The sequence below is a fragment of the Gymnoscopelus braueri genome, assembly GCF_963280865.1.
Source record: "Gymnoscopelus braueri genome assembly, chromosome: 18".
Lineage (NCBI taxonomy): Eukaryota > Metazoa > Chordata > Actinopteri > Myctophiformes > Myctophidae > Gymnoscopelus > Gymnoscopelus braueri.
Window position 1 is genome coordinate 9,116,958 of NC_137618.1, and position 16,896 is coordinate 9,133,853.

The 16,896-nt window shown below is 41.5% G+C and overlaps 1 protein-coding gene across 1 annotated transcript in view; it reads right to left on the bottom strand.

The window, feature by feature from the left end:
- Positions 1–16,132, bottom strand: part of sestd1 (SEC14 and spectrin domains 1) — a 29,127-nt gene extending 12,995 nt beyond the window's left edge. The window contains exons 1-10 of the mRNA XM_080456787.1: positions 15,873–16,132; positions 11,954–12,053; positions 5,875–5,983; positions 5,550–5,640; positions 4,129–4,242; positions 3,777–3,890; positions 2,878–2,972; positions 2,710–2,765; positions 878–934; positions 491–648 (exon numbers count right to left, since the gene is read on the bottom strand). Coding sequence (XP_080312913.1) covers positions 491–648; positions 878–934; positions 2,710–2,765; positions 2,878–2,972; positions 3,777–3,890; positions 4,129–4,242; positions 5,550–5,640; positions 5,875–5,983; positions 11,954–12,023 — 864 coding nt within the window. The 5' untranslated portion in view covers positions 12,024–12,053; positions 15,873–16,132. The remainder of the gene's footprint in view (positions 1–490; positions 649–877; positions 935–2,709; positions 2,766–2,877; positions 2,973–3,776; positions 3,891–4,128; positions 4,243–5,549; positions 5,641–5,874; positions 5,984–11,953; positions 12,054–15,872) is intronic.
- Between the last annotated feature and the right edge of the window lie 764 nt (positions 16,133–16,896).

Here is a 16,896-nt window from a genome sequence, read left to right on the forward strand (position 1 = left end):
GGTAACACAAGCACTAGCTACACAACACTTGAAGCTTTCACTGGAAGCTCACAACTCATTTGAACTTTCCGATGAGTGACCAATATCACACTGTCTGTGTGTGTGCGCGCGTGTGCGTGTGCGTGTGTGTGTGTGTGTGTGTGTGCGTGTGCGTGTGTGTGTTACTATACTCGTGAAGACCAAATGTCCCCACAAGTATAGTAGTTTGAGGACAATTTTCCTGGTCCTCACAAGAAAATGTTTTGTTTTATGGTTAAAAAGACTTTTAAGAGTTATGTTTACAATTAGGAACATATTCTGGTTGGGGTTAGAATTAGGCATTTAGAGGTTAGTTTTAAGAGTTATTCCGGATTCATAATTATTTGCTCGCTGGTGTCGTGCACGGAAAAATTGCTACAAGCTCATTGTAAAATGGCATTCATAAAAAATCACAGTCCTATGTCCTCACAAGTATAGTAATACAAACGTGTGTGTGTGTGTCCTGCAGTACCTGCATGACCTTGCTGTGTATTTCGTCGAGCTGTGTGCGTTTGTTCCGCAGTCTGCACAGCTCCTGGTATTTGGTGTACTGCTCTCTGAGAGAATCCAGCAGCCTCATCACCTGAGGCTGAGCCAAAAGCTCCTCGTCCATAGGACACCATGCTGGACCTACAATAATATACATAATATATTACATAATGTCTACATAATATATTCATCTATCCATCCATAGGCCCTAGAATACTGTACATACAATATATTCATTCATTCACCCATCCATCCATCCATTCATTCATTCATGACACCATTCTTGACCATAACACCATACAATACATACAATAAATGCATTCATTCATGCATCCATCCATCCATGGATCCACATCATACAGTACAATACCTCCTCCCTCTGAGCCGTTAAATCTTCTCTGTTGTAACTCTGACAGCAACTCATGACCTGGACACACACATAATATTAACATTATTATAACTATAATCATCATCAGACAGGATGTCATATTTATATTCGGACTGAATCACCATTATGTGAATGAACTTCATCATAATTTATTTCCACAAAACTAGATTAGAGTTAAAATGTATATATATATATATATGTTACAGTATGATTGGAGAACCAGTACGATTGAAGAAAGCGCGCTCGTTTTTACCACCCACCCAGCACTAGAGGGAGCCACAAGCCAGGCTTGTGCACAAACATATATGGCCACACACACACACACACACACACACACACACACACGCGCACACACACGCGCTCATGCTTTTTTTGGTTTATTGAAAGCAGGACTGTTTAGATACTTTTATTGTGTTCTGGCTTTTGTTTTACTTTCTCCCTGACACACACACACACACACACACACACACACACACACACACACACACACACACACACACACACACACACACACACACACACACACACACACACACACACACACACACACACACACACACACACACACACACACACACACACACACACACACACACAGTGATCCATGAAAAGAACTATTCTGTCCCTATCGGTTTACAAATCAAACGGCGCTGAGTCGACTAGTGGAGCGTCGGCCGGTCACCGCGGGCACTCGCGCCTGGAGGCGCGAGGGCGCGCTTCCTCGGCCTCAAGCTCCACTAAGTCGGCGCGCCGTGCGTGTGAACGCGTGTTCAGCGTTCCCCTCATAGATATTATGGTTCCCCTAGCGTAGCTTCCTGGTTGCTATGTGGGGGGGAACAACAAAAGACAGGTCTCCGTCGGCGCATCAAAGCCCCGCCTCTCCGCGCTCTCCTTCTCCTCCTCCTCGGAGGAGGAGAAGGAGAGAAGGAGAGGACGGGACGGGTTATTACGCGAGGAGGAGGAGGAGGCTCCTCTTCCTCGCGAGCCTCGCGTAATAACCCCCCGCCTCGCAGCGCCGTCCTCCTCCTCCTCCTCGCGAGCCTCGCTAATAAACCCTGTCTCGAAAAGCCCCGCCTCGCCCCGAAGGAGCCCCGTGCCTAAAAACGAGCGCTCTGTCTTCAATCGTACTGGTTCTCCAAACGTACTGTGACATATATATTCAAAGATTTGCACACATGTTCAGGATTTTTCCAAAATAGCAGATATACAAGCAACATTTTATTCAATGGGTTAACCCTTTAAGGCCGGGAAGGAAACGCATGCGTGTCATTTTAAGGTTTCTTTGGCTATTCAAAAATAGCAGATATACAAGCTCATAGCGCGGCACCGAGTGCCGCGCTATGAGCTTGTAAATCTGCTATTTTTAGAAAAATCGTGTCCCTGGAAAAAAGAAAATTTAGATGGGAGGGGGTCCGCGGACAAATACATATTATTTTGGGGGTCCTTGACACAAAAGGTTTGAAAACCATTGATAATAATAATGAGCAACATAAGTAAAAAAAAATATGAAAAAAAATTAGGGAAATTTTTTTTTTTTGGATTTACAAGGCATTTGTAAAATGTTGAGTTTTTTTTTTTGTGAATTTGTAAAAAGATTTGAGTTAAAAACTTTCGCTTTAAAAAAGTATATATATATATTCAACCTAAAGATTTGCACACATTTTCACAATTTAAAAAAGAAATAGCTTGTATATCTGCTATTTCTATATAGCCAAAGAAATCTTAAAATGACACAGCTGCGTTCTCGGTCTTAATGGGTTAAAGGACCACTGCTTCACTCTGTTCTAAAAAAAACTGTAGATTGTAGTTTGTACCAGTCTGTAGGACGGCCTCGGGGTCAAAGGAAGGCAGGAAATTACAGTCAGCTGACCTGGAGGGACAAGACAGTCTGTCAGTCAGATACAGTCAGTCAGACAGACAGACAGACACACATGTTTGATGTGAAATAATAAATGCACAGTAAATGGTATTGGTGTACTAACTTGTCTTTGTCCATGGGAGTGGTCTTGTCGCTGTCAGTCATGACCGACAGCTCGTCAAGCAGAGAGGTGGACTCTTTAGTGAACTTCTCAAACACCTGAGGGGGCGGGGCCAAGAGGACACATGAACCGTTTCCTCGTTAACTGATTCAATGCCAATCACGTAGATCTACGCGAACCTATTTAAAGCCGCCACGTGCCAATCACGTAGATCTACGTGAACTAAAAAAATAATATATATATATAAAAAATTTAAAAAATCTAATTTGACCCAAAGACCAAGGAGATATGATTTTTCGAAGATCTAGACTCCTATCCACTTCCTTGTTAACTTAAAACTTAAAAATTCTGTATCTCGGCTCCTGAGTACTTCTTTTTTTTTCAATGAAAAACTCTGGCACTGGCTAAAAAAATATGAAAATACCTCTGGCAGTTAATGGGTTAAGAATGAAGCCTAAAGGTCATTACACACCGGCGAATATGCGAATATACGCAAAATTCGGACTCGTTCCGAATAATTAAAAGACGCTTTTTCGCTTCGCTTTTTCGCTTTTTCGCTCCATGTAAGCTTGCATCGACTTCACAAGGTTTAAAAAAAATACGCATTATTAGCATGAAAAATTCGCCCCCGGTGTGTAAGGGGCTTTACACTAATTATTCAATTCAATTCTTGATTTCAGATACATGGGAGGTGCATAACACAATAAAAACACAATAAAATACTCACACACCCACTAGAATTTCAAGTGGGCCCTGATGCAGAAAAGGTTGTGAACCTCTGATCTAGAATAACCTAGTTATCTACTTAGTTAATCAGATAAGCTTGTTTAACCTACAGTAGTTATCCTACTTATTTAGTTAGTTAACCTGATTAACCAGTTGAATCCAGTCGAGCTACTTACCAGTCTCTTGTTGAGCCAGTCGATGTGGTCGTAATCTAAACTTCCTCCAAACTCATCAGTCAGCTGACACGGTTCAATGTAACGCGTCAGCTTATTGGCCGATACCAGGATCACCTGACAGGCAGCAGGAAGAGCGAGACAGAAAGGCAGATAGATTGAGCTGTTATCAGTAGTTTGCGTTGATTAGTATGTTGATAACTGATCATTTGATAACTTATCTATACATCTCAGTAGTGGTGTCACAAACTATTGTCCCTTTGCAGGAGTTGAGATATTAAACCGAGTCTGATTGGTTATCAATCAAACTGAGGGGGGTGGGACTGAGGTGCACAGACAGCCAATCAGATCTCACCTCAAAGCCCAGGCGGTCCTTCTCTTTCCAGAAGCAAAAATGAGTAACTTTCTTATCCCAGAATTCATCTGGTTTCACCACACACACCAAGGAGACCTCTGCTGGGATGACACTCTACACACAGACACACACAGACACACACACACACGGTCAACATAATGTCCAAACATATTTCACCCATAATCCTTCTACACTGTATTGTGTCACATCTCCTACTTGTCACAGTGAATGTACCTAACCTAATAAGACTAGTGTCACAGTGAATGTGGTCCTACATACTGGACTGGTGTCACAGTTAACTCATTGAGTGCCATTAACGTGTTTCACGTGTTTTACCGCTATGGTGCAACGTGCCATTAACGTGTTTCACGTGTTTAAAAAAATAATATATATATATATATATATATATATATATATATATATATATATATATATATATATCATTATCTGAAGATTTGCAGCTCCATCCACTCCTTGTTTAACTTATAACTGAAAAAGGCTGTATCTCGCTTCCTAAGCACTTTTTTTTTACTTTGAAAAAATATATATATCAAAATCGTACTGGCCAGAAATAGCCAGAAATAATTCGGGCACTCAATGAGTTAAAAAGGTAGTGTAAGTGATATTTTATGGTTATGGTTTTTAAAGGTTTGTTAAAGCTCCATATTGGGATAGTAATTGGGATAGTAATCAATGTTATAGAGTGTTTGTTCAGTAATAGGCGTCTCCCCGTCTCTACAGCTATTCAACAGGAAATATATTTTCAGGTGGGTTGCCAATTTCCTCCAATCAGGAGGGAGTATCAATTAATTCATCAGCTTCAACACTATAACGTGTTCCAGTGTTCAAGTTTCTGCTCATTTCTTTCCAATTTCACTTGTTTATCCTATATTCCTATATGAGTTCTCTCTCCTGAATGTATAAAATTGGTATCCCGACCTGAAAATGCATTTTCTGTTTTCTAAAGAGCTGGAGAGACAGGGAGACTACTGTTACTGAACAAACACTCAACAGAGTTTATAGCAATGATTATTATCTGAATATAGAGCTATTTAATACTTAAAGGTTTCATGACATTCAGTTTTACAACACATTAAAAGTCTTTGTCATGGTCCTTCAAACGTGTATAAAAGGTTTTAACTGAAAATTCCACTCCAGTTATCCATTGCAGGTGTTTTTCTCTCACATTTCCTAATAATTCAGAAACAGACCACAGAAAATCCACTGAATGTTCAAAGTTCATTTTTTTGGGGTGTAATTGAGGTCATAAAACCCCCCAAAAAACATATATAAAATAAAAAAAAAGTGAAAATGAATGTCATAGAACCTTTAACCCTTATTTGAACAAAAATAATATCACATCCTGCACATTTAATGTTGTCTTACCTACTGGACTGGTGTCACAATTAATGTTGTCCTACCTGTAACATCAGCACCACAGTCTTTACGATGTTCCACTGAGATTTACGACCGTCGACAATGACAGTAAAACCACGAGATTTACACTTCTCACTGTGAAAGACAGAGGTAACAGATAGTTATTTGCGCGCGCGCTTGCGTGTGCGTGTGTGTGTGTGTGTGTGTGTGTGTGTGTGTGTGTGTGTGTGTGTGTGTGTGTGTGTACGCACGTGCATGCGTGCATGTTATTGTGTGCGTGTGTGTGTGTGTGTGTGTGTGTGTGTGTGTGTGTGTGTGTGTGTGTATGTGTACGCACGTGCATGCGTGCATGTTATGGTATGTGTGTACCTGGGTATAGACAGGAGGTAATTGAGTGTTGTACTCAGCTCCTCCATGCTGGTCTGATCTGAACACAGAGGGATGGTCAGGATGAGGCCGCTGCGTCTGTCCTTCCCTCCTACAGACAGACAGAAACAGATGATTCATCAAAAAAGTAATCAAGAATAGAATAATCGCTAAGAAATGAATTGATGGTCACAGCTCTAGTAGCCATTCTCCGGCTCTCTGGTGCGGTCTGGTAGGATTTACCCAGGGAGATATGTCATCTGTAAACCTGCAAGAACTAACAGTGACAGATCAGATCGCTGACAGCTGTTCTTTTACAGTTAGCAGTTGCTGACAGACGGTAATGTTCGGTTGTCCTCAAGTTGTCTTTGCTACAGGGCGTGTACAAATAAGTAACATGCTTATTATGCATTGTAATTATGCAACATAATTGTCTTTTCATGCAACACTGAATTTGGGGGCTGGAACTCATGACTTTGGTGTTCGTAAAATGCTGGCTACAGCAGCACCTGCAGGAGGGGGAGAGGGGGAGAGGGGGGGGGGGCCTAATGACTGTCGTCAGCATTTATATGAACACAGACATGTACATGAAAGGCAGTGAGATGCAGGGCTGTCATGATCACAACATTTTAGCTGACGATTACTTACAAATAATTGCAATTAATGATTTAATTGTGTTTTTGGCATTGACCTTTGGAACTAAATAAAAATGACATTACTGTTTGGCTTTTGGCTTTGTGAACAAAATCTATTGCCAAAACAGGCCTGTGATGTACAACCAAAGAAGACAAACATTTTGGCTTCTGCCTTCCTCAGCAGCTTAGACATAATTTGGCTAATAGAGAAAACAACAGAATGAAATGGGCTATAGCCTACTATTAGTTAACACAGTGGTTCTCAAACTTTTTCATGTCAAGGACCCCAAATTGACACTTATTAGCCCAAAGACCCCCATTTGAAAAGATATGCCAAGGACCCCCATAAGAGAAGATTTCTACAGCTCTAGCAGTGAGTGTTTTGTAGAGTTTTCAACCATTTTAATTTCAAGGACCCCCAGTTTGACATGCATTAGGCTACGGACCCCCATTTAACTCATTCACTGCCTAGAACGACTAAAACGACTTTTGTCCTTTAAGCCCCCACTGCCAAGAACGACTAAAACGACTTTTAATTTTTTCTTTTTTTTTTCTTATTTATTTATTTAATTTTTAACCTAAAGACCAAGGAGATATGATTTGTTGAAGATCTAGACTCCAATCCACTTCCTTGTTAACTTAAAACTTAAACATTTTGTATCTTGGCTCCTGAGTACTTTCTTTTTCTATGAAAAATCTCTGGCAGTTTGTAACGCAAAAATAAAAAAGTTCTGGCAGTGAATGAGTTAATGGCATTTCTATCTCTGGGACCCCCATTCATATAGTAAAATCAATGTTAATTTAACTCTGAGAATGTACACTCTCAGACTCATAAGGGTCCATTTGGTTCCTCACTATCTATCATTTAGCTGGGGACCCCCTGAAACTCCCCCCACTTTGAGAACCAATGAGTTAACATATATAATCTTATTCAGTTATTCAGCCACAAATGAGAAAGAACCATGACACAGCACCTGACCTTGACAGTAGACTATTACCACACGCATCGATGCAGCAACAAAAAGGGATTTTTCAGATTAGTTTTCTGATTTGCAAACAATAGTCACCATTAAAATCCAGGGAATGAAGAGAGACATGGCTTTGCTGTTTGGTGTCTATGTGTAAATTATTATTACTCTCTCTCTATGTCGTCCTCATGCTTTCATAATGTAAAGTTCAACTTCACTTTCAAACTGCACACAATACAGATGCAGATATCCCCTGGTCCCATCCATATCGTTGTTGTCGGGTGGAAACCTTGTCCAAAACAGTTCATTTTTTCATTATCATTTTCAAATTCAAATAGTGAAAATAGCCGATCTACAAGCTCACACAGCGTGGCATCGGGACGCGTTGTGTGAGCTTGTACTGTAGATATCGTCTCTGTATCGTTTTGTACACCTCCTATGTACAAAACTATTAATTTTCAGGATTCAAATAAAAAAATAGCAGATCTACAAACTCGAAGCGCGGCGCGAAGCGATGCGTTAGATTTTGTAAACGTTTGCGTGACCCTGTAGTATGATCAAGTAAGGCATTCATTTGCGAAAAAAACACAAAAAAGTTAAAATATGGACATAAGAGGTTTCTGCTCGACAGCAACGATATGCTATTCTCACTAGTGATGTGTCGTTCATGATCGATTCGTTCAAAAGAACTAGTTCATTTGCCGTGAAAGTGAACGAGCTCGTTCACTTTCTGTTAAACTGTTACGTTCGCGCGCGACGTAAAAAAAACGCTCCCGCGATGGTGTTTTACACACATTATAAAAACACACATTAACCACTTTAGCCCTATTTTATACCTAGGCTATTTGAAAATAGCAGATCTACAAGCTCACAACGCGATGCGACGCGTTGTGAGCTTGTAGATCGGCTATTTTCAAATATGTTAGTACTTTTACTTTTGGTTCTTTAAGTATATTTTGATGCCAATACTTTTGTACTTTTACTCGAGTAAATTTTGAACACTAGAAAATAGTGCTACTGAACGAGAAAGTGAACGAATCATTGCCGTGAACGTGAACAATCAACAAAATCGTTCGTTCACTGAAATGAACTTTTTTTTCCCACCACTAATTCTCACTACCTTTGTGAGACACTCTTGTATGATGAAGTAGGACATTAATGTACGAAAAAAACATGCCTCCATGTCTCGAGGCATGGATTCCCACCCCCAGCCCCAGTGAATCAAGCCCTGCCGATGTCTAACTACTAATTAGGCTATAGACAACATATCATAGCCAGGTCATTGATTTTTCATAACTGGTGTTTTGCAGGTCACTGCATTCATCTCTCCAGGGCGGGCCAGCAGTCTGCTGACATAGCATGTTGTGGTCAGGTTTGTCCTCATTGTCGATCGGAAGTACCGATACGGGTAAAAATCTATGTAATGCTATTGACTGATTGATCGGTTGATTTATATTATGATTTTATGGACGAAGAAGACAAATCCCAAGGGATAGAATGCTAAATTGAGAAATACTTAAGTTTCTAACATGGTCTGTGATCTCAGGAGAACAGGACAGACAATAACAACACAACATAAACAAAAAACACAATGAAAACACCACTGGTTCTCAAAGTGGGGTCCGGGGACCCCTCCGGGATACCTTCGGGGGTCCTTGGGGGGTACAAGCTCATAGCGCGTCACTTTGTGCCACTCTATGAGCTTATAGATCTGCTATTTTAGAAAAATCGTGAAAAGTTGTGCACATTGTTTAAAGTGAACATTTCTAACTCAAATCTAGAGGTCCCTGGCACAAAATATTTTTTAGATGGGGTCTGCAGCCAAATACATTTCATTTTGGGGGTCCTTGACATGAAAAGGTTTAAGAACCACTGCCATACAATACCAGCCTGTCATTTCCTAACTGGTTATCATAGCCCAGAGATAAGCCCAGACCTGACCTCAAAAAATCGCTCTGGATGGTGACATTTTGACGATAAGTGGAAGGCTGGTCCACAGTAAGGTCCCTGTATTTAAAAAAGCTCAGAGCGACGCCGTTCACTCGTGGCGCCTCGCATGAGCGCACACAGACAGACCCTGGTGTAGTGCACCAGTATGAACCATGGATTAGAGAGACAGATTTATCAGTTTGGCCCATATAAGGGGAGTCATTTGACTTTTTTGGATGGCAGCGGCATTGGGAATTATGCAGCCGATGTGTTCCGACTTGAGTTTTAACCTTTAAAAATGTTTCCAATATAGCCAATCTATAAGCATGCTAGGCGTTGTCAGCTTGTAGTAGCTAATAGGGCTTAAGTGGTTAAATCTAGTAGGTTCAAGTTAAACGGTCTCAAATAGAAAATGTCAAATGTCAAAACATTGGTATTTGGTGCTCTAGGACTCAAAACTCCGGCCTCGGTCGTCTGGCTCTAGTATAGATATCTGGGAGCAGCGCCACTGATGATGTTATACACAGGTTTAAGTTTCACATGTACAGGCAGCAGGCCCACCTTCTATGAGCTCTGGGAGCCGGTACATTTTCGACGCATCTCTGATGTTATTTTGCACAACCTGCCTTCTTGTTCCTTACAGTATCTTCGTTGTCAAGCCGCTGAACCATGCAGAAAAGGCATTATTATTATTATTATTATTATTATTATTACAAACTACAGTGCCACTTCTGGCACTGTAGTTTGTAATTGTAATGTCAAACAGCCTCATTCAGCGATACAGCAACGTGAGTTCACAGTCACTCTTGGATAGTACTTTCTCTGCAATAAATCCATCCTGAGAGTGACTGATCCAGACAGAGCAACGCCAAGGTATGTGACACAAGCCTGCTGTCATCTACTGTCACACTTTTTACTGGTGAATGCTGGCAGAAGTGGCTGTTGAGAGCTTGTATTGCTACAGTAGCCTAGCAGCAGAGTAAGATGGTGTAATACCGACCGGTCATTGTTATTATTGTACAAAATGTTAAGTCTATGTTACTGTAGATTTGTGTGCCTTGATAACAACATATAACAACAAACAATACATGTACAAGAGTGTCCATATTACTACAATACTACAATATTGCCCCATCCAATAATGTCCTATGATCTTATAAAAACTTGCATTCTAGCGTCCCGATTCTGCGGCAAACATTCAGCGAAAATAGCAGATCTACAAGCTCACAATGCTGTAAGCTTATGCATGGCTATTTTCAGTGAAGTGATTTGGTGTAGAGAGAAATACTAACAGACCGAGTATAGAGCCCTGGGGGACGCCAGTCAACCAACGGAAGTAGGTCGGAGAGGCTTATTGTAGTCGTTATGCTAATTAATTCCTTCTTACACACATTTCTGTTTGTTGTCGCTGCTGTTGTATACCACTGGCTGACCTGCCAGTGAGAACTGAGGAGCCTCCAACGGGAGGACATAGCACCTCTGTCCCGCCAAACACTACCTGCTGACAGGTGCCGCCCCAGCCCGTAGGAGTATGTGTAGTGACAAACCCTCCCCACCCTGAACACGGCCCAAAAGTGGTCATAATGTATAGACGCTCGACAAAGCCAGATGCACCGTGGTAGATTTGAGCCCCCAGACTCTGCTAAATTTGATTATTAAGGTAAGGAGATTGCCCAGACTACTTTCAACTAATTAACTTGAAACAGAAAGTTGTACAGCGGTCTGTTATTCACAACAGTGACCACAGAGTGTCTGACCACAGAGTATTCAACGACCGCTCTTGTGTGTAATAAATAAATAAACAACTGAAAACTAAAAGTAACTTGTCGCTGAGTAGGCATAACCTACAACTGCACTGTGAAGCTTGCATAACGGTACCCGAGCCCCCACAACCGAGAGGGATAAGTAAAGCGTGGCTCTCCTCGTGGCGGACTCTGGAAGTGCAGCTTACCACGGCTGGGACCAGATACTGTACATGAATGAGGCGCGACTCACAAGCTTGCGCACAGGGTTGCGCACGGAGGTGTCATTACGCATTCAAGACGACGTGGATGAGCCCTGCGACATCACCGTCAACAAACACGGAAGAAGGGGGAAAAGGGGAATATGCGCTGGCCGAGCAACTCCATAGAAGTGAGTGGGCGGAGATTTCCGGTTACCACTCTAGTTATTTTGTACCTCTATGGGCAGCATCAAGCACTCTGCTGCGCCTAGTGGCTACCATCATCACATGCACAATATCACAATGCTATGTTATGGTCAACCCATACCCCTACGCCCGCAAAACTGTGAGTGACTTTGAAGTGGCACCATGACTACAGTACCAACACCACCACAATGTGTGAGTGTGTGTGTGTGTGTGTGTGTGTGTGTGTGTGTGTGTGTGTGTGTGTGTGTGTGTGTGTGTGTGTGTGTGTGTGTGTGTGTGTGTGTGTGTGTGTGTGTGTGTGTGTGTGTGTGTGTGTGTGTGTGTGTGTGTGTGTGTGTGTGTGTGTGTGTGTGTGTGTGTGTGTGTGTGTGTGTGTGTGTGTGTGTGCGTGCGTGTGTTACCTGAGAGGAAGGCTAGTTTCTTCTTCAGAATGGGGAGGATGTTGGTTGCTTCCATGTTGACCATCGACATTCTTCAGAAGACAGGACTTGAGTTTATCTCCTGTTGTAGAGAAATACATTGTTTATCATCTACTGCTCACTCACTCCTTCTGTCTGAGATGAAGAGAGTATTTTGAGATGTCAGGGGATATAATGAGATGCCAGGGGCGCAGGGGTATAGATATCCTATATTCCTATTGCTATATGAGGGGGTATTTTGAGATGTCTGGAGAAAGGCTACGAACAAAGAGTGATCCTGTTCCATTTGGAAGTTATAACATTTTCATATGGACAATAAATATGAAGAAATCACGTTATTTTGTCATGGCTCTGAAAGAAGTAGACTTCTATGAGAAATCGCTGGAGCAATCAGGGCCAAATTTCTTGTGGGCTAATGTAGAATCCCACAAATGTTCTATATTTTTTCAAACGTTTAACTTTTTCTTATAATGGAAGTCAAAGGGGCTCGGATTGCCCAAATGTGGGCATGGATGACATCATCTGTTGAAAAGGGGTTTAATTGCGCTGAAGTTTTCCCAAATATGGAGTCATCAATCATACGTCATAGACAACTGGCATCATAGACTGGCCACATGAAGTCCGAGATCACATGAAGTCATGTCCATATAGGTGCCAGTCTTGTTATTATTCATGTTAACAGCAGCACTTAGCAGCACTTAAATAATGTGTTTTTGAGCATAATAGATATTGCACACATTCAAAGGCATAGCATGCAAATTTGGCCTGTGTTTACATAACAAAACAATATATAACATTTTTACCAATCATCTCCCTCTATACCAGCAGTTATCAGCCACTGGAGTAGTGTGGTGGTGTTTACCTGCAGAAACACATAGCCCTCTCTCTGTATTTTGGTGTTTTCACCGTTTGTTTTGATAGACAGGGATGTTTTTGAGCAGCCAAAACAAGAAAATACAGTCAAGAGGGTCATGACTCATGTCACAGTTTTGTATTGGTTGCCCAAAAACATGTCCCTGTCTACCTAAAAAAACACACTACTCCAGTGGCTGATGACTGCTGGTGTAGAGGGAAAACGATGGGTGCGATGTGATGCAAGAGTGCGGTCTAGCCAACACAAACTCAGGACTCCTGAATCGCTGCCCTCCACACCCTCCTGTCTGAGCTCTGCAGTGTTGTTAGCTTCGCTGTCGCGCCACAGTGCATCTATGTAGGTGGGGCGCCTATTTCCTTTGCTGGCTTTGGCCTGGGTTGACTCCCACAGAGTCAGTGTACTTGCCGCCAGTTCCGGGTGCCTGACGCAGTGCCCAGCCCTCTCTGACCTTGTCTGTGACCCGTGGTAGGTACCCTGCCTGTAGAGGTCCACGTTTCTGATGTGGACCTCTACGGGGACCTACCACGGGTCACAGACATGTGTTTGACCCAATGATGGGTAAAATATGTCATTATTGTTTTGTTATGTAAACACAAGGCAAAGTTACATACTATGACTTTTAACTGCTCCAGTGGAGCTACTCTGTGGCCAATATACATCCATCCACACTGGTCAGCTCCCAGTACAACAGTATAACATCGTGGTTGTACTGGTCAGCTCCCAGTACGACATTATAACACACTGTGGTTGTACTGGTCAGCTCCCAGTACAACACTGTGGTTACATTATAACACACTGTGGTTGTACTGGTCAGCTCCCAGTACAACATTATAACACACTGTGGTTGTACTGGCCAGCTCCAAGTACAACATTATAACACACTGTGGTTGTACTGGTCAGCTCCCAGTACAACAGTACAACACTGTGGTTGTACTGGTCAGCTCCCAGTACAACACTGTGGTTGTACTGGTCAGCTCCCAGTACAACAGTACAATACTATGGTTGTACTGGTCAGCTGCCAGTACAACATTATAACACACTGTGGTTACATTGGACACTGTGGTTGTACTGGTCAGCTCCCAGTACAACACTGTGGTTGTACTGGTCAGCTCCCAGTACAACACTGTGGTTGTACTGGTCAGCTCCCAGTACAACACTGTGGTTGTACTGGTCAGCTCCCAGGAGGCTATGCATGTAGCTGTATGACTGTGGAGCAGGGCGTTGCTGAAAAGGGACATTTGAGCTCAGTGAATCTAACCCTGAATAAAAGGACAATATGAATAGGAATGTATAACAAATTATGTAATAAAAAGAAAGAAAAATAATATTAGCCTGTTTTTATTTGTTCTAACTGGTTTAGGAACATCATTGTGTTGTGGTGAAACGCAAGTAAATAAATGTTAAAATATTGCTTCTGCTCAGAAATGATACATTTGGAGCCCTGGTCAAAGGGTAAATTGAGATATCAGGGGGTATTTATATTGCCCCTTCTGACCATGCTGCTTGAGGTCTTACTAGCCTTTCCAGGCTAATGCAGAATGCTATCTGTCCTGGAGATTCTGCTAAAAAAACAAACATCTCAGCTGTTTTTAACACGTGTTTCAAGCCTGTCCTTTCCATAGGTATATACTTAACTTATATGTATTATGAATATTGTTAGTTTTCTCTAATGTAGCATTATCCATTCAGCTAAGTTGACCACTGAGCCATTTGACTTTAAGTAATGCATTATCACTTTATATTATCACCACTGCATTAACATCACATGAACAGTTTTTTCATATAACAAAAGAGGTCATTTTAGGCCATATTATATGATTATTTGTTCACGTTTCAGGCTATTTGAGGTCAGTGCTGCAGTACTCATACTGCAGCATTGGACCCAAATCTGAAACGCTGGCTCGAGTAATTTCCCCCACAGACACATATTATTACGACCCAATTAATAACACACATTAATAAATAACCACCTGCACTGCTCTGTCTGCCCATATTTAATCATCACAATCATTTAAATAACAATTACTATATTAGGGCGTCTGAGGATGATGATAATCCACATCATCACTAGTGCACACAACCCACAGAATGTGTCATTGAAGACACCAGACACCGTCTCTCCAGTCTAGCTCTGGTCCATAGCAGGAGTTCTCCTTAACGCTATGTTACTTTCGAGCCGTTGCCAGAACACCCGCGGTAGCGCAGGCTGCGCAGCCTCTCGTCTGTAGTAAAATAAAATATATACACTTTCGCTACTCACCAAAACAAAGACGGTTTTAAGAAGTGTAAAGCCTACTTTCAATAGTGGGAACACTCGGAGCCCCCCACCTGGAGTCTAAAATACACTTTTTGGCCAGAAAATAAAAATATTTCACCGGAAGGAAAAACTCCACTGCGCCCCCAACAGATCTGGTCAATAGAAAAGTTCCATTGGCCAGATCTGTAGAGGGCGCAGTGGAGCAACTAAAACAAATGTTTCCATCCGGTGGAATGTTTTCTTTACGGTCCAAAAAGTGTATTTTAGACGTGAGGTGGGGGGCTTCAGAGTGTTCCCACTATGGAAAGTAGGCTTTCAACTTCTTAAAACCATCTTTGTTTTGGTGAGTAGCTGAAGTGTATTTCTTATTTTTTTTACTACAGACGAGAGGCTGCGCTAGCCTGCTCTACCGCGGGTGTTCGGGGCAACGGCTCTAAAGTAACATAGCGTATAAACTCTTTCTAACACTATGGACCAGAGCTATGACTAACCCTACTACATTACATTATAATGATATATTACAGCATTTATATCAAATATTACGTGAAACCAGATCATCTGTATACAGTATAAAACACGACAACACAATAAGAAACGCCGATCACATCGCATGGATCATGTTTTAAACCTATTAATAAAGGGGGTTGTGGTTGGTTTGCAGCTGATGGCCCACAGACACAATGACCTACATTTTTATTTACCCCTTTTACTGATCACACACACATTGATTCCCTCGATCAGTGTCTATTATTAAGCTTTGTATTTCTTACCTCAGGCAGACATTGTGGAGATCAGGGCGGCGGAGAAACGTCTACAGTTGGAACAAATGTTACTTGTTCTTTTTCTCCCCCCGATGTCCCCAATAATCTAAATAAATCTACCGACCCGACACAGATTGTTAAATAAAAATAAATGATCGCAATAAAAAAAATAAACCCCACACAGGGATCGGAACACTGGGTAAAAGACCGATAAAAGCTTAATCGGTCCAGTTTTTCTGGAGAAAACAACAAAATCACAACTAAACCGTTTTTTAGTTGATATGCAGAGAAAAGAAGCGACGGTCAAGTTAGACATCACGGACCAGCGCTGGACTTCCGGTCACGACTTCAGAATAAAGTCAGTTCTCCCGTTATATTATACCTCTATGAGTTCTCCCACAATATTACCGAGTTGTAAAATATTAAGTTATTAATATATACAGTGGTGGGAAAAGTACTTTTTTTTTTTTTACTGAAGTCAAAGTATCTGCAATGTAGAAATACTCTGTTACAAGTAAAAGTCCTGAATTCAAAATGTAGGCCTACTTGAGTAAAAGTACAAAAGTATTGCTATCAAAAATGTACTTATAGTACCAAAAGCAGAAACTCATTATGCAGAATGTCCCATTTCACAAGTTCTCAAATGTATAAACATATTTTGAAAATAGCAGATCTACAAGCTCACAACGCTGTGAGCTTGTAGATCTGCTATTTTCAAATTATATAATCAAAATCTACAAAGTAACTAGTAACTAAAGTTTTCAAGTAATTTTAATGGAGTAAAAATTACAATATTTGCTTTTGTAGTGGAGTAGAAGTCAAATTATTGAAAATTGGAAACACTCCAGTACAGTAAAAAATACCTCAAAATTGTACTTAAGTAGGCTACAGTACTTGAGTAAATGTTCTTAGTTACTTTCCACCACTGGAGATAGGGGAATTTAGTAATATGGACCTGGTGAGACGGAGGAGGAGCCCGGCCAGGAGGCCATCCACAGAGCCTAGCCCCTCCACGTGCCAGAGCCTCCGCTCT